We start from the raw sequence: 17,923 nt of genomic DNA on the forward strand, positions 1-17,923 counted from the left end.
ATAAAATACTCACACATAAGTTCACACATAATCTCTTCCTAATTTCTCGAAATGTCAATAATACTTGAAATTCCAAAGGCTTTTTGCTTTTTATGTAGCACAAACAAACAGGCTCCAACATTTACTTCGCGCTTCGACCAAAAAAAAAAATACATTTACTTCGCCATTTAGAAAAAAAAAAGTTTAATTCTATTGTGATATACATTTCTTGAAATAAATGTTAAGGATGAGACCCTTTCTTGGTTTGAAATTAGCTAAAAGACATTAAATTCTAGAAGAACTCTCTTTTATTAAGTGTGAATAAAGAGGCTCTGAACAAGTCCTCCCATTTTTTTTAGCATGGATGAGTAAATTAAATGACCAAGGGAGCCTATTCGATGATCTCGGACGTCTTCAGTGACGTGACTAGGTCAATTCCAAATAAAAATACGAGTTGTTACATCATGTGGTTATGGCAGCTAACATAGGCCAGGAGTACTCAATGAAAGCACGTCTTCTTCTTTATCCTTGCTTCGCAAAAAAATGTTACATTAAACGCCTGAAAATTCAATTTATACTGATCACGTTGCAATCATATGCTAATCTATTACATGATTTACAATGACAAGCACATTCGAGAAGGGATCTCAAATTGTTGTCCCTCTCTCGAACAACTTCACAAGATAAATCAGAAAAGGGTTAAACCAAAGATGGAATCATCGTGTGGTTGAGGTGAAAAAGATGGATCCCCAATAGAGATTTTGACTTGTTGGGGTTGTTAGATAAAGATAGGATTGACACCCATGTTTTCGGTCACAATGACAAAGAATGGACGATCCATGCGTGGAGAAAAAAAAGGCCGAGGGAGAGATGGAAGTTGGTGAGACAACGACCTAATCCAAAACTTGCTAGAACACAAAGCTCGGGCCCCACCCTGACCCACACCCACCTCCACCTCAAAAAAATTGCCCGGCAAAATTTATCCCATTCTTTATGTTATTTTGTACCATACCTAATTCAGAATACATGTTCCCGAATCAGCCTTAGTATTAAGGCTAGGAGATCGTGGTCTAGACGCGTTTGATGTAATGTCCTAACAAGTGATCTAAAAAAGCTAATTAAATAATTAAATATAAAATTATTGTGGAGTTTGACAGTAGGTCGATACCTCATATTTTTCTATCACATCGTCTGTCGAGCGATTCGCATCGTAATAAAAATTTATTGGACCCCAAATCAGAAGTCAAATGGATGAAAATCATCTACGAAACAGCACGGCGCAATCATCATAGGAAGTCGAGCAAACCCACGACCAACCTCACCAATCGTGGGTCTTTGGGTGGGTGGGGCGGGGTGGGGTGCGGGCCCACTTGGGGTTTGGTGGAGCTGAACTGGCCGAGCCCCTAACCCAATTAGGCTTGTCCTGACGCCATTCCCCGCCACGTGTCGGTGACCTTGGGGGTTGGGGGCACTTGTGTCGGATCCGACATAGTGGCGGTCGTTTCACGAGGTCATCGTGACGGCATCACGTCGAGGCCCAGGTTTTTCTTCTGCTTTTTGCGAGATCTCCAATGTCTTGTTTCGTCGGCATTGATCCTTTTTTTTTATCGAAATTCATACTCCGGTTTTTAAACATGATTAAAGGGTCCGTGATCATTTTGGAGAGGAGAATTCTAAATAATCAAAAAATCAATGGGCAAAGTTTGCAAAGAATTAAATAGAATTACTTGAATATTACATATACCAGAGTTTAATTCGATGGAAAGACTTCACAAGTACAAATACAAATGAATCGATACAAATGAAATTAAAAGAAAATGTGCAAACGTAGATCAAATCAGAGTTTAATTCAATAGTACAGTTTGGTAAGCACAATTTCATTCAAGAAAAACGAATTAACGCATTCAAAACGATGTTAGAGTTTGACTCGATGATAATCCCTTGAATAAAAATAAACATCGAGATATTACTCGACGATGAAAATCTGAAAGCTACAGTTAAGAAAAGTAAATGCGATACGATAAATAAAGATAAAACAAATTTGTTGATTTATTCGGGGTATGCTCCCTTTATAGTTGTCCAATGTTATTTATAATTGTTGGAATTGTAACTACCCTTCGGCGGTTGCATCTTTTATACGTCAAAAGTTACCGCGCTCTTCATTTTCTTCAAATTTTCCTGACTTGGTCTTCGACCAGTTATTTAACTCCAAATAACTGTTGGTGCTTTCGTCTGATCCTTCTACTAAGGTTGGTCGTGCCGACGTTCTCAGTTACTTGGGGTCTTGAAGTCCACAATCCCAATAAATGTCGATAGGACATTCACCAGCTCTTCTTTAGATCACGAGGGCTTGCCCTTGTTCTTCGCATTCCGCGGGCCTCTTGACTTGTTCTCAGGACTCATTTTGATTCTATTTGCCTCAAAAATACCCTCCCGCCATGGAATTCAAGAGGATAATCTTCATATTCCTCGGCCCTCCTTGAAAAGATTTTGAACCTATTGTGATTGTCTCTCATTGGTGCTTAAATTACTAGACGGTCTAATGACCTCTTTGATCAATGCCTATCGATACTTTATAAGTTTTCTTCATTCTCTACCAAAACGCATATTCCTCACATGTTTGTCACACGCATCGAATCTTCATGTACCCCACTTGGGTGTCGACTCCTTACGTCCTTTGCACGTGTGTTAATCCCTCACACGATCCAAGCTTGCATCGATCTCTCACGGGTACAGCACGTGTTTCAGCGGGCGAATTATTTCGAGTGCCAATACTTGAAGTTCGGGTGGAGTTTAATGAAACTTTTCAAGCTTACAAAATGGCAATCGCTTTCAATTTTTCGGAATGGAGCATGATGCGCAAAATTTGATAGGTCATAACGCTATCTAATTTGGACTAAACACAAAAATATACTCACCTCCAGCCTAGACGTCGTAGCTAATCGTGATTGATGTTTCAAAGTGAAACCTTCGTATGTGAATTTGCTTTCTAGAACAAGATCAAAAGAGGGCAAAGAAAAAAACAAAAACTAGGACATATAACGAAGTTCATACCAGCATGGCGACCTTGACAATACCTTAATTAATTCGAACGCATTCCCATATCGCACGTCAACGTGGGATGCATGAAGATTTTGCTAATGTCAAATAGCCTGGTCAAGAATCGAGCAGAAAAACGATGACAGCCCTCACCTACCACACGTGACTTTAGGTGGAACATGGGATTATACAAGTTGGGTGCAAGGGAGAATTGGCATGGCATTGAAGGAGTCAAAACCAAACGAAGTCCTCAACTTCGCAGCCTCACTCAACAACCTCTGCATGAAGACGACACGCGATACAGTGATGATATTCCTCGAACAAGGTATCGAGTTCGATCGTCCATCTAACCATCATCGCCGATTTGAGCGGACATCCACGACGTTGAAAAGCTCGCAATTATTCCTTGTTCTCAGTAGATCCACTTCAAGCATCATGTATCGAGCATTATCATAAGAAAATTCTCTTACTTTCGCCGCACGGCTCGTCGACGGCAATTCAAGCGAGAGAACCCGGTGAATATATGACTCGGTGTACGATGCCGCATTACATAGATAAGAGTATGAGAAATGTGTGGTGAGGTGGAAGGACTTTAGGGAATCGAAGATGAATTAATTGGGGAAGATGATTGTCCCACCAAGATGTTGTAGATCTGAATTTGACGTCGCAATCGCAACATCGCGTTTACTCCAACACGTGCCGTGGTCCTACTTTTCCATAATATCAAACCCCCCAACTGTAAACGAGAATCAACTGTGGGAGCTATTAGACCTTCGATTAGACGGCAAGAATTAAATGAGGTAGAGCGCCTCGAATATATAATTTCACACATTATCGAAATCGGAACAAAAAAGAATTGTCCAAAAAGTTCTAAACCTACTACATTTATGTCAATTCAATCATAAATTTATTGACAACTTGTCAATTCGGTTCCAAATCTTAAAATTATGCCAATTTAGTCCTAAATCTTTTAATAATTTGTCAAATTAGTCCTAAACCTTTAAATGAATTGTTTATGTAGTCATTTCGATCAATTACTCAAATAATAAGCTTATAACTAAAATTACAAAACTTCAAAAGATTTATGACTAAATTGACATAATTTAAAGGTTTATGATTAAATTGGCAAATCGTCAAAATGTTTATGATTAAATTGACACAATTAAAAAGTTTAGGACTGAATTAGTAAGTTGCCAAAATGTTTTAGACATTTTTGGTAAGTTTCCCTATCGAAACCTTATTAAATGTGGCTATATGAGAGAGAACATGATAAAGTGGAGGCATGGAAATGAAGAAGGAAACCATTGTATAATCCATGACAAACCTCGATCGTGGTCGAGTCTAAACTATAAATTTGAAAATGCATGACCCTTGATTCGGAGAACCCAATAACAAAATTGTGTTTTTATCGTAATTGGATCGAGATAGATTCATTCACAATTAGTGGTGAAAAGATAAAAGGGATATTATCTCGCAACACCAACGAAATCCGAGTTCGAGCTTCTCTCGAGATTAGAGAAAATGTCCCAATCACTTAGGTCTAGCTCGGGCAAATTCAAAACATAATCGAGTCGAGCCCGAGCTCGAGGGCTACGAGATGTTTGAAATCGTAGTCGCCCGAGATTAGAATAAAGTTCCCAACCACGTAAGTCTAGGTCGAGCAAATTAAAAACATGATCGAGTGGAGCTCGAGCTCGAGAATTCCAGCTTTCGTCGAGCACGAGCTCGAGGGCCGAAAGAGGTTCGAAAATGCAAATGGCTCCTCGGGGGTTCTATTCTATTCTGGAAAATTATGAACCAAAGGCCCAAAAAATAACGGGCTTTGCAATCAAGTCCATTGGGCCTCAAAAGGTCAACCCCGATATAGACCCGAAATCAGAAAGGAAAAGCAAAAAAATCGGAACTCGTGTGAGGTGTAGCCATTTCACACTGGTCAGGCAGTAGCGAAACAAATCGCCAATCAGCCAAAACCAGTCATGTCACACAGCCACTAACGGAAAGATCTCTCTCTCATCTCTCTCTCTGTGCTCGAGGAAGAAGTGCGGTGTCCTTAATCTGGCGAGTGAGTTCATCAACCTGAAAATCTTGCTTTTGTTGCTTTTATCGATGTGATTTCACCACCTCGCGCCCTTGATTTTGCTGTCAATCTCGTGTAATCGGGCTCGGATACTCGTTCGCTTCTTTCTCCTAGCAATGGTTTTGGATGACCTGCGCGATTGTGCGTCCGAGTTTCCTCAGTCGTCCTATGGCGATTTGTAGTCGAAGCAATCACTCGGTCTTAGCTGGATTAGCTTACTTCGGTGCGTTTGCAGTGACAGCATGAACATGTTAAGCGTATAGGGTGGAGGCGCGGATTGGATTGGTTCAACAATTTTCGATCTTCATTCGGCAGCTTTGAAGCTCTTGGTTTGAGCTGAAGTGCGATATTGAGTTCATTTGTTAAGTGCGCAGCTTTCAGTGTGATGTGTGTATGTACGGATGATGAACTTGGAGCTGTACCGGCTTGCTGGCACTCAGCAGTCCGTTCAACTCTTGGTTGCAGATTCTTGGGGAGTCGAGTCGATTAAGTATTAGTCCTTTGAGGTTCTTACTCAATTCTGAAGTTTTACACCATAAGTTGCTCTATTTGCAATTTTCATTTCTACTTTCCGTCCACGTGATTAAATAAAGGAGGGAAACAGCTGCTTGCTTTCCTCCATGCCTATACCTATATGTAATAGTTTCCGGGCGGTGGAAGGATATTGGCTTTTACCTTGTTAACAAGAGAAAGTCGGGTTACAAGTTTTTTTTGCATTTTCATTGGCTGCAGAGGCTTTATCAGTTTTGCGGCAGGATATGGGCATATACCTCAGCTCTCCGAAAACTGACAAGTTCTCAGAAGATGGTGGGAATGACAGGCTTTCTTATGGGCTGTCCTCCATGCAAGGGTGGCGCGCAACCATGGAAGATGCAGTTAATATTCTTTCTATGTCGCTCGATTTTGTTTTCATATAATTATGCTCTTAATTAAGCTTTGCATATTGCTAGCTGTGGTCCAATATTTTGCTTTGGCCTTTATAAAGCCTCTTCCATGAAGACCAACGTTCCTGGTTTTTAAATTAGTCTGGTGAATCTTGGTAGTTGGTTCTTTTTAGCTCAAAATTTTCTAAAGTTATTTCAAATACTGTGTCCTAGGGGTGCCTTTGTTTTGGTCAATACAAGTATTGAAACTGCTCGTGAGTGCTCCTAATCTGCTTTTAAAATTTGCTGGGTGAATTTGCAATTATGGGGTGAGGTGGCTTGAGGTGACTAAATTTGTCAATACCACTCGTGAAGTAGTTCCTCCAACGATTGGCTTATTTTGTGTTTTGGTTGCCTGTGGTTCGTAGCTGTGGCCTTAATTTTCAGTTTTTGAAGCAACTTTTTGCTTGCACCTTTTCAGCCAGAAGCTATGGTTGGGCCTTTTTAGTGCCCCCAACTCCCAAGCAGGAGCTTACTTTAAGTTAATCATGAACTCATTATGTTATGCACTCTCAAGCTTGCTCAATCTTGGCACTCAACAGTGCATTGATATGTAGTCTTCTCAGCATGCAGCTTATCCAGATCTTGATGATTCCACGTCTTTCTTTGGAGTCTATGATGGTCATGGAGGTTAGAACTAGTTCTCTTGGTTCTTATTTTATATGCTTGAGAGTCTAATTCAACATATGCCTAGTTATTTGGCCAAAAGGAATGCGTAGCTACATTTTATATTCTTCTTCCTGCTCTTGCACTATCATTTTAGATCAAAGTCGTTTTCTATCATAGTTTTTCCCTAAATCTTGTTGCCATTCACCCTTGTTTTCCTGTCCTCTAATCAATAGGAGACCATATCGAATAGGGTAACTTACTCAAAGTGCAGGCAGTTCATGATATCTTTTATGTCCACAAGACGATGTGTTGGAAGTAGATTGGTTTAGAATGGCCATGCATATTCTACTTCCCTTGTTGGGAATTGATCTATTTGCCTGCCTTGTTTAACCATTGTGTATGTCTTTCCTTTTTCAATGTGATTAGTGCTTCTTGTGAGTAATAGGAAGCCATTCCATGAATTAACAATCAGGTCTACGACATTGAGGTCTTTACACCTCATGTGTAGCACAAAAGGCATACTTCGCAGATTGGTCCCCATAACACCCACAAACTATGACATTCTCATAAAAGCTTTGTGCTTCTTTCCAAGTGTGATTTTGTTCAACCCTATCATGATGCCCTCTTTGTTCATTGCACATTCGAATAGTCTTTTTCTGAAAAAGCTTTTGATGAAGCTTCCGTTCTTCTTTTCTCGGTATCATTGACTCATATTGTATACTCATGGAAGCAATTTTGCTTACAGGCAAAGCAGTTGCTAAGTTTTGTGCGAAGTATCTCCATCAGCAGGTACTCAAGCATGAAGCTTATGCTGCTGGAGATTTGAGCACTCCTGCACGGAGAGCTTTTCTCAGGTTCGCACACTGGCTGTAATTGGACCATTGTTAAATTTTCGCAATCAAGGTCTTTTTGGATTCTTTAGGATTGCTCGGTCATTAGGAAGAGTGCTATTCTGTAGCATTTCCTAAATTGTTAGTTGTTGAGAATCTGTTTCTCTCAAATTTTTTGGCGACTTCTTTATTACTTTAAGCAACATTTCATGCTATCTTCTGGTTTACTGATTTCATGCTTCTGACCCAATGTTTGGTACAGAATGGATGAAATGATGCGTGGGCAAAGAGGGTGGAGGGAATTGGCAATATTGGGAGATAAGATAGACAAGTTTTCTGGAATGATAGAAGGATTCATTTGGTCTCCCAGGAGCACTGACACCAATGAGCAGACTGGTGATTGGCGCTCCGAAGAGGTATATTACACCATCAAGTTTGCTGTCCTTCCAAAATTACATATTTTGTACAATTCATAAGTTGAAAGGGTGTTGGTTGCTATCAAGTCACTATCATCTTAAAGAAGTTCTTCAAAGCAGGAGTGTTCAAAAAAGCCTGCTGGCCTGAAAACCCGGTTGGCCTAACTTTTCAGGCCCAGGCAAAATCAGTCTGGGCTTTCAGGTCACTCTCAGGCCGTTTTGATTTTTGGGCCCCTTCGGACATTGGCTTGGAAAAAAAACCAGCCATGGCACAAAATAACATGTGTATAATTACCAGAACTTAACACTTCCTCCCAAATCTTCTCATTCTCCTGCACGCCTCTTCCCCTCTCTCTGACTCTTTCCCTCTTGAATCCCTGTGATCTCTCAACTCCCTCGTGTCTCGGTCAATTGACCTCTCAGCCGTCTCCTCGCCTCCTACTAGAGCACCACTAACCCTTATACAAGTAGCGAATTAGTGAATCTCGTAGGCGTAAAAAGTAGGCGTAAAGCACAGCACCTCACCCTCCATCTTCTGATCAACAAGTTTAGGGTTTGGTGTTTTATGAAGCCATGACCTGCATATCTTGGCTTTAGTTTTGTTCTTTTGTGCTGTTGGTGCATCAAATGTTGAATGTGGTTAATCTGTTGGTGAATCAAATGCCAATATTCATTATTATGTTTGAATAAGGTGTATAATCAGGTCTTAGGTGTGGCCCCAAAAACGATCAGGTCTTGGTCTTTTTGTTTAGGTTTTATCTTGATTAATTTGAGTTAATAGCCACGCCTGCAGATCTTTCATATAATGGTTTGGGCTAGGCCCATATTGGACTGATCTAAACGTGGTTATTCGGGGCTGGGCCATTTTCCCTTCCATCCGCCGGGCCTACTGTTCAGGCTGGGACAAATTTTCACCTGAGCCTAGCCAGCCCGGCCATGAACACCCCTACAGGCTTCTTGCTTCTTAACGTATTTACCACCTATTTTTGGAGTCAGTTTTTTGATAAGCTAAACATGCTTGCGTTTTAACTGCATCACTTGGTCCATTATCTTCAATTATTGCATCTGATACAACGATTTCATCTGTTCTACCAAGCTAGACCGACACCTAAGTGTGGGACCAGCGTGCACTTTTTCTTCTGTGACATGATCCATTCTTTGTTTTCATCAATGAACTTGCCATTGAGTGTCGACTATGTTTATATGAAGAGCCTTTAAGTTCTTGGGACTGCTGATCTTCATTATTGCCGTGTTAGTGTTGTTCATTGACAAGAAGTGATCGATTTCTGTAAACATTGTTTGGATAATGAGCATTTTCAAAAGCTTCTGATTGGGTTATTACAAACTATTGAAGTACTTCATTTTCCTGTTTGTTCAAAAAGCTCCTGATGATTATAAGCTATTGTAGTATTTCATTTTCCTTGTTTGTTTAATTCATTTCTGTCTCCAAATATTTTGGGGCATACATTTGATGTGTTTGATTTCCATGTCAATAACTAGGGGCCTCACTCTGATTTTCCTGGACCCACTTGTGGAAGCACTGCTTGTGTCGTGATCATTCGAGACAAACAATTGACTGTAGTAAATGCTGGCGATTCTCGTTGCGTGCTATCTCGGAAGGGTCTGGTAATTCTTTTCGCATAAGTTAAAGCACCAGAGTTCTGCATTTGACTGGAAAAAATTGAGCATGTTCAGGGAGCTGTCTCTAAGATATCACATAGTAAATGTATTTCCCTCAATTATTACTCACCTTGAGTAGACTGGAAAGAATTGTTAACTTGGTTTTAACTATGAAGTCATGTTTCCAAATGATGCATATGTATTTGCAGTATGAGATAGGTCTTTCATTTGTACATCAATTGGCACTTGCTCATCTGTGGAACAAAAAGCATGGTAATGCTAAGTGAAGTCAGGATGCTTGCTGTCAATCCTACCAAATGCCTGCTGGCAAGTGAGGGGATGGGATAGGGCAAGTCATGGGTTCAAACCCTGGGAAAACCCAGACCCGCGGATTTAAACATTGATAAGTGCAGAAAAAAGACATGCCTACTGTCAAAAATGAGATGAATAAAGATGAGATCAATTTTCCCATGCCATGTTCATGCACTCAATTAATTAGCCACTATAAAGGAGTACCTAATTCCTGCATCGTATCTTTGCTTTGGATACAAAACTTGATTTCTGGGGAAGCTCGGAAATGCTGTGATTGATTTTTGTGCGGTAATTCGACACCAGGAGAACTCATGCATCGACCATGAATCTGCCAAACATGCCTGGGTTTTGTGTGGTAGTATGTGGACAGCATTATCATCAGTAGCTAGTATTCTACTAGAATAACAATGCTCTTGTTACCTTCATTTGGAAAAAAGAACAGTAACTGAGGGGAGTATCTCTAGCTCTATGCAGGCATGCAATTTGTCTAAAGATCACAAGCCTGACCTTGAGATTGAGAGAGAGAGAATTCTTCAAGCTGGGGGTTTCATTCAAGTTGGACGGGTCAATGGAAGTTTGAACCTAACAAGAGCTATTGGTACTAGTTCTAAATTATATTATCGATGACCGGTTGATAGAGTGGAGGGAGACTCTCTCTCCCAGAGCGCGCTTGTATGCACGTGTGTTTGTGGATTTTATTGGGTGCACACCGTCTAATGTTAATTGGGGATGTAATGTCTGTTGGCTGCAGGAGATGTGGAATTCAAGCAGAACAAATCACTCCCAGCTGAAAGGCAGATTGTAACTGCAAATCCTGACATAACTACCGTATGTGATAGCTGGTTGAGATATAATCTTGCAGTCTTGTGAGGGTATCTACATTTTTTTTATCAAGATGGTTGAACTCCTGTTGATTTAATGCAGGAATTCTAGATGACTTTGTCCATTTATTAACATTATTTCTTACCCTTACAATTGCTTCTATTACATTTTTAATCTTTGTGTACTCTTTTTTGTCCAATCTTGTAGTTTGAGCTCTGCGAAGATGATGAGTTCCTTGTAATAGCATGCGACGGAATATGGTACTTCATTTCGACTTTTTGCTGATATCACTTTTCTCTACAAACAAATATCTGACGGCCAACTATTTTTTGTGTCCTTAAGCTTGAGGAAGTGAACTTGAAACAGAAGTGCTGCACATGGCATGACTACTATGCACTAATAATAAGTGGGGACTTGAAATACCAGACGAACATTTGACTTGTGTGAGGCCCTGTAGTTCCATTGGTTACAAGGGTGTACTTGTTGACTCTGTTAAATAGATTTACTTTCTTTGTCGAGCATATGACTTCAAAGAGAATTTTTCTCTTAGTAGCTGATGCATTGTTGATTACTGATTCCAATTCAAAAGTTGATGCTATGAGCTTATACTCGAGTAAGCCTCCTTTTCACTGAAAGAGTTTGTCACCTGTTCTCCTGCAATTTTCAGCCCTTATGGCTTGTGTTTTTGCAACCAAAATTCCCCATCAACTAAATTCAGAAGTGGAGGGGACCATACTGGAGTATCCTTTCCAAAATCTATCCCGTCCATCTAGAGTTCTTTGTTTAATTATTTAATCAGCTAGTTATATATGGCTTGATGGAATTGTTGGCGTATTTTTTTAATTGAAGGTGTCCGTAGTTTGCTAATTCTTGGGAATCCTGTCTGACGAAGATTATCTTGTTGGCCAGGGATTGCATGTCAAGCCAGCAGCTGGTGGACTATGTTAGGGAACAGTTACATACGGTACATTCTTAACACTCGAGATATTAGGTTCCCAAACTGATCGCGATGGACAAAAAACTAGAGAAGAAAACTTAGGTATTTGCTAAATGGAAAACTCTGCAGGAAAGCAAACTTTTAGCTATCTGCGAGAGAGTCTTCCAGAGATGTTTGGCACCCTCTGCTGGCGGCGAAGGATGCGACAACATGACCATGATTCTAGTTCAGTTTAAAAAGTCCTCTCCATCCAGTAGTTCTGATGGAAGTGCAATCTGCGGCGTCCGATCAACTCTCTGAGCCGGTCATGTGTTTGGAAGAGTCGGAAGTGAATGTCCGAGCCCTTTAACAAATGGAAGGCCCACCTATCCCAGAGGGTCTAGGAGAACATGGTTTTAGATCCGACACCTTCAGGTAGAGAACTCCGGCACTTTTCTCGTAAACCAGTTTCTTCTTTTCTCGAGTAAGGGTTGACGAGCATGTGCGAGAAGCCCTGCTGCGGATGCATCTCCTTCATGCATCACTATAAGAGTGGCTGCTCCCCTTGAGGAAGCACTAGGGATTTTCATGGTTTTCTGTTTCCTCATTAGCCTTGTGCTTCTTTTGTGTCTCGTGAGCGATCCATTTTATCTTCTATTAGAGGAGCCTAATGAAACCAAAGCATCAAAGTTGGTTGCCCAGTGGAACGCTATCAGATGGGCATGCCTTGGGATCGGTTGAAAAGGGCAATTTTGTCATTGGCAAGGGGCATCTTCTGTGGATGGTGATGGCTTTGATCTTTATCATTGACCCATTCTGGGACGTACAAGTGGCCTTAATATCAACACGTGGCAGCCAGATCCGTTATAGACCGCTAAGATCCGCATTGGATCCACGTGTCATCTCATCTTGACCTTCTTTCTTATCCATTCACCATCCCACCTGTCCGAAAAGAAAACCTAAGACCCCAGAAAACAATCCGTGACTGGCGGCGGCGGGGAGCTTCACCTCTTCTTATCCCCAATTAGCTGTTTCCCCTTTTGTCCTCTTTTTTTTTTTTTTTTTTTGTTGGTTTGAAGAGAGGGGGGAGGTTGGGGGTTGTGTGTGTGTCTTATTGAATGGTGAGATCAATTTCAATTTACTGGATGAGATCGATCCGTTGAGGGAAAGAACGGATCCAATAGGAAAAACCCGCCTGCATTATTATTGGAGCTTCTGAGGTTACATATAAAAATAATGATGGCATTATTAACTCTACTGAAGTAGGACGCGTTCCCATGACCATTGGCCATTGGGCTGTGTCTGACAATAATAGCTGGAAGGTCATTCCGCATGCGAAACACGTGTCCTTCTTTCCTTCCCTTCTTATCCACATGCTGACCATGACCTTCCCCCACCCCCTGCCCCAAAAACAAACCGTCGCTTTTCGACCAAACAAAAAATAAAAAAAACGTGGCTTTGACTTGACCTCGGAATTGGGAACGGTTGCATTTTTTGTTTTTGTTTGGGGTCACGCCTTCGCTCGTCTGGCGAGCGAAAAGGCCACGTTTTCAATCACCTATCAAATACTAACTACCCTTCGTCCCTCGCGAGTTCTTTGGAAAAATTTACTCCTATATATAAATTTTAAACCTTTTAGTTGTGCCAATTTGATCTTAAATTTTTTCATATTTAAGGAAAAAATCATTGAGATAAACATCAACCGTCTTACTTAGCATAACTATTGGCGTGGGTAATATTTTTTTATAATATTTTTTAGTTTCTTAATTTTTTTTTTTACATTTTTATCTTTACTTTTTTTAAAAAAAACTAAGAGCTAGGGAAGCTCTTGTAGGTCACTGGGTGAGGGCTTACGGGCCCTCATTGTTGCCGACGAGGGCTTGGGCGAGGGTCGCGATGCCCTCATTTAGTGCAAGTGATGGTCAGCCGGCAACTCTTGCTGGCCCTCATTCCAAACCAAAAAAGAGTAAAGGAAAAAAACACAAAAACAAAAAAAGAATCATTACAAAAATTGAAAAAGCTATAGAAAACGTCAATGTCACCTGCAGCTTTCCCATTTAGAATCGTTGATATTCACGTCTGTGATTTCCTATCTAAATTGGTCGGATATAATTAATTGACAGATATAAAAATATTTAGAATTGAATCGACACGTGGCTAATAGGCTCGAGACTTTGTTAGTAATTTGTCCATAATTTCCTCTATTTCCATGCCCATGTTCAATCAAGCATGGTATGAAACAAGACCTGCCCCGCTTCATTTTGACCCTGAAGTTGCAAAAAGAAACCTCTTTGACAATTACTCGTGAGACAAACAGTTCTGAGTTGGTAGAGAGGCCTCGTAGATTTCCTATACCTATACGTCAAGTCTATTAGTCAGAAACCGGAATGATGGAACGAGTGTGAATCCTAAGTCTTTCTTCGATTTTATAATAAAGCCCAAATAGACATACCGGTTTACAAATGTAGGGTCGAAAATGACACATTTACTTGGTTCTTTAACGGGCCAGTTGAAGAGCGTTCCCCATAATGGTATCTACTGAAGAATAAATAAAACATGAAAATTCACCACTATCTCCAAAGTTGGAATAACCTTTTGAATGTAGGGGCATACCGGCAAAAAAAAAAAAAAAGGAAAAAGAAAAACAGAGAAGGGAAGAATCGGAGCTTTAGGTACCAATCATAAAGCTTAGAGCACGAAGGTGAGATGTAAGGGGACCATGGGGATAATTATCGAAAATAGTCTCTATCGTGTGACGGGGCTATTCAATTTTAAAATTTTCAATTTTTTTAAATTTAATCCTAAATCTTTTTTACAATTAGTCGATATAATCGTTCAAGCCAATTTTTACGTGGCGAGGCGGTATCGTCAACTTTGGTTGTACGTGGCGTGACCGGCATCCACACTAGTAATTTTCATTCAAAATTGGCTCGAAAATATTATATTGGCAAATTGTTAAAAGGTCTAAAATTAAATTGGTAAAATTACAAAAAATTTAGGATTGAATCGACAGCCGTATAATAAAGTAAGTACTTTTTCGATGATTTTCTTGAGATTTAAGGCTCGCAATTCACGATACTTTTTTAAGTCGTGTTCTGATTTTTAAATCAATGTTAACGTGTAATTTCATCGGAATAAAAGTAAGGAAAACGTGACCGCAGAGTTAGCTGTGCCCGTCTCCCACAAATTTCGCTTTTTTTTGTGAACAATCATTACACGCAAACGAGCACTATAAATAAGCATAAATTCGTACGGAATATTCTCCCAAAATGATAAAGCCCACCCAAAAAAAAACAAAAAAGAAAAGTCGTTTTCTTCTGATAAGAAGCTGACCGGGCACCCCGACAAAAACAAAAGCACCGGGTAAGGGAAAAAGACAGAAAAAGAGAAACAAAGGAGGAGGACCCTCCCCTTCTCCACAAAACACCACGTCACACGTCAGCCATTAGATAAGCACCACGACCGTTCACTCCTCCCCCCCGCCCTCATTCATTCTCTCCCTCCCTCCCTCCCTCCCTCTCTCTATATTTAGTGACACGGCTCGTCCGATCAGACCCATCTATCCATTTCCCCGTTGTTATCCAGTTCCAGACTCCTTCTACATCATCATCGTTTCATAGACGGACGACTCATCGATCGTGCGGATCTATTTCAAGGACGCATTTTGGGGAGCTCCCTGTTGTTTGTGTGTGTGTGTGGTTGGAGTTGAAGGTGTCGTCTTTGTTGTTCCTTTGATCTTTTTGGGGAGGGAGGAAAAAAACGTTGCAGCATGGCTACTTCTGTTGTTGGCGTGATTGGCAAGAGCGGTTCTCAGTGGATTCGGGTCGGAGACCGGAAGATGAAGAACAGAGTCGCTAGGAATGGTGGGGTTAGAGTTTCCTGTTCTTATTCTTATTCTCCTTCTTCTTCTTCTTCGGTGCTGGATCCGTACAAGACCCTGAGGATTCAACCCGGCGCTTCTGAATCTGAGGTCAAGAAGGCCTTCAGGCATCTCGCTCTACAGGTTTGATTTTCTCCTACCCTTCGTTCTCATGTCCGCATTTTCCGAATCTTTTTAAGGAGAAATCTGGCTTAAAGTTTGGAACTTTTTGAGGTTTGATCGATGTTCGGTTATTCTTCTGGTTCAAATTTCAGTATCATCCAGACGTTTGCAGAGGAAGCAATTGCGGGGTACAGTTTCATCGGATAAATGAGGCGTACGATGTAAGACTTCCATTTTCCTGTCATGTTTCTATGGGCTTTCTTTTCTGTCTTGAGGCTGATAAATAGATGCGGATTGAGGTGGGTGAGACATTCGTCCGACAGCTTTCTTTCTATCCCAATGAATCTCGAAACACTTTTCTGAAATGGTTTTAGATGTTAGGGATTCATCAAGTCTTGAACCAACGTTGTGATCTTTTAAGGTTTTAGTAGTCCCTGAAAAAGGAAGGTCAGGAGGACTTGGTGATATGTTCCGTTACTAACTCCTAATTGCATCAATGAAATTTTAAGTCATGCAGAGTGGATATACTTCACTACTTGTCTGATGATTACATTACAGCATGTTCCAAAAAACCTGTTCTATGGGTATTTGACTTATGTATTTTGCACTAGACGAGCACTATTGTAAGCTTGACTGGATGTATTCAAAGATTAATCACGATTCTAACAAATAATGGGATGAGCACTGAAAAGGATGGTAAGCTGGAGGATATCTAAGAATATCTGTTCTCTAAGTAACAGACAAGGGGGTTGATACTTAAATTGGAGATCAGTTTTTCGCACAGCAAGCTGAAAATGAACAAGACCAATGAATAAACATCAAGAGTCACAAGAACTGTTTGTTCTTGAACTTTATTCCTTTGTGGGGAGGGGGGGATTGATTTTGCTTTATGTCTATGAGAAATGGGTTGCCTGAATTTTGTGTTGCTATTTTAATGTGTGCAGGTTGTGATGAGCAGTTTGAGGGGCGAATCAAGTGAGCAAAAGATGTATGAATCATCCTCATATGAACAAGGAGGTGATGAGGAGCTCAGAGGGATGAACGATCCTGAATGGGACATGTGGGAAGAGTGGATGGGATGGGAGGGTGCTGGAATTCGTGATTACTCCTCTCACATCAATCCCTACATCTAAAAAATTATCTGCATCTTTCTTGTGTTTTGTTTTTCAATCATATGAATGGTGGCCCGCATTTCACCCCCCACAAAAAGAGATGGGTTCTTCTTGTGTATGTAGTAGAAGTTGGGTGATGGGGTCAATTGTTCTTTGTACATATTATGCAATCTCTAATGGAAGAAGTCCCCAAAGATCAAAATGATTTGGGGTTATCTTGTATCTAAGAGACTTGTTTCATGTCTTCCTATCTGCATTTCTGCGTTATCCATAAAAAAGACTGCTCATGAAACTCCAGACGGTCTGAAGGGAGACTCCAGCTGGTGCGTGTTTTCTTTTCTCTCAGTCATTGTAGGCGCTAATTGTCCATGATTTGTGGTCTTAAAAGTTGATTGCAAGTGAGAAGATGCTTGAACTTGGGCATAAGAATAAGTCCTGGATCTATCCTATTCCATGCAACTCGAGAGAATGTGGGAGGGCCATGCACGGATATTCAAACCCAGTTGGAATTTGGAAACAATCTCAAGCAAAGTGCAGAGTACGATGAATGCGAATAAGGAACTTTTTCTTCTTTTACTGGGTGAAAGGTCTATAATCACTGGATGAACCAGACCTCTTTTGATGGTTCTCTAGGTCGAGTGTATTCAACAAATGTATGCAGAAAATGGGCTTCAATAAGAAGAAAGTTCAGGAAAGCCAGAGGCAATTATACAGGTTGATCCATGTTCGCCAATCATACTATAAAAGCTCGAAGGCCCATTGCCAAATTGCCTAAAAAATGTTGAGCCTAATCTTATCTCAACAAGTGACAGGCTTGGCCCTCGTTCTCAGCCATCTCTTCGTTTGCCTTTCTGGTAGGGAATTTTTCATCATTTTCCTCCCTCAGCAAGATTAGACATCAGTGGGATTCGATCATTTTGACTGGACTTGTTTCGAATCTCATGCTTGACCTTGGAACTTCAGTGGAAGAGGTTATGGCTTTAGCTTCTTCATCGTTCTTCGTGGTTGAGGAAAAATTTAGGGAAAGATGGCAAGCAAGAAACCTAAAGTGGGAACTCACCTATCGGTGGCCGTGATGATTTGAGCTCGGTTCCTTTCACGAGAGATCCTGGATTTGAAACTCGTAGGCGTCGGTGATTTAAGCGGGGGTCGTGACGGTGGGATCTTGCGCTAGCCCCCCGAGGAATAGTCGTGCTCCACCGCTAGTTTGAGCTATAACTCGCCAGTCGCGCGGACATCTCGGTTATAAAAATAAAATAAAATAAATAAGAAACCTAAAGTGGGAT

The 17,923-nt window shown here is 40.8% G+C and overlaps 2 protein-coding genes across 4 annotated transcripts; both read left to right on the forward strand.

Annotated features, from left to right (window-relative positions):
* The first annotated feature begins 4,935 nt into the window (after positions 1–4,935).
* On the forward strand, positions 4,936–12,096 carry LOC115755849 (probable protein phosphatase 2C 21). Of its 3 annotated transcripts, none has more exons than XM_030695409.2 (11): positions 4,936–5,080; positions 5,848–5,970; positions 6,585–6,648; positions 7,373–7,481; positions 7,720–7,873; positions 9,374–9,499; positions 10,280–10,403; positions 10,557–10,633; positions 10,835–10,887; positions 11,537–11,591; positions 11,694–12,096. In XM_030695409.2, the coding sequence occupies exons 2-11, from the start codon at positions 5,854–5,856 to the stop codon at positions 11,862–11,864; spliced, it is 1,050 nt and encodes a 349-aa protein (XP_030551269.2). In that variant the 5' UTR covers positions 4,936–5,080; positions 5,848–5,853; the 3' UTR covers positions 11,865–12,096. The 3 variants fall into 3 exon arrangements, with proteins under 3 accessions (XP_030551269.2, XP_048140058.1, XP_048140057.1); XM_048284101.1 differs by lacking the exon at positions 4,936–5,080 and adding an exon at positions 5,359–5,601; XM_048284100.1 differs by lacking the exon at positions 4,936–5,080 and having other exon boundaries at positions 5,617–5,970.
* Positions 12,097–15,136: 3,040 nt separating this feature from the next.
* Positions 15,137–16,860, forward strand: LOC115755836 (chaperone protein dnaJ 8, chloroplastic-like). Its single transcript, XM_030695394.2, has 3 exons — positions 15,137–15,546; positions 15,678–15,746; positions 16,470–16,860. Exons 1-3 carry the CDS (start codon positions 15,313–15,315, stop codon positions 16,656–16,658), a joined length of 492 nt encoding a protein of 163 aa, XP_030551254.1. The 5' UTR covers positions 15,137–15,312; the 3' UTR covers positions 16,659–16,860.
* The last annotated feature ends 1,063 nt before the right edge of the window (positions 16,861–17,923 follow it).

The sequence above is a fragment of the Rhodamnia argentea genome, chromosome 8 (assembly GCF_020921035.1).
Source record: "Rhodamnia argentea isolate NSW1041297 chromosome 8, ASM2092103v1, whole genome shotgun sequence".
NCBI lineage: Eukaryota > Viridiplantae > Streptophyta > Magnoliopsida > Myrtales > Myrtaceae > Rhodamnia > Rhodamnia argentea.

What these genes read in the sequence shown, in the direction of transcription:
- LOC115755836 (XM_030695394.2), top strand. Translation starts at nt 15,313, where the DNA reads ATGGCTACTTCTGTTGTTGGCGTGATTGGCAAGAGCGGTTCTCAGTGG. An exon ending in TCAGGCATCTCGCTCTACAG is followed by an intron (nt 15,547 to 15,677) that starts GTTTGATTTTCT and finishes TTCAAATTTCAG; the next exon opens with TATCATCCAGACGTTTGCAG. An exon ending in GGATAAATGAGGCGTACGAT is followed by an intron (nt 15,747 to 16,469) that starts GTAAGACTTCCA and finishes TAATGTGTGCAG; the next exon opens with GTTGTGATGAGCAGTTTGAG.
- LOC115755849 (XM_030695409.2), top strand. Translation starts at nt 5,854, where the DNA reads ATGGGCATATACCTCAGCTCTCCGAAAACTGACAAGTTCTCAGAAGAT. An exon ending in GCGCAACCATGGAAGATGCA is followed by an intron (nt 5,971 to 6,584) that starts GTTAATATTCTT and finishes TAGTCTTCTCAG; the next exon opens with CATGCAGCTTATCCAGATCT. An exon ending in AGTCTATGATGGTCATGGAG is followed by an intron (nt 6,649 to 7,372) that starts GTTAGAACTAGT and finishes TTTTGCTTACAG; the next exon opens with GCAAAGCAGTTGCTAAGTTT.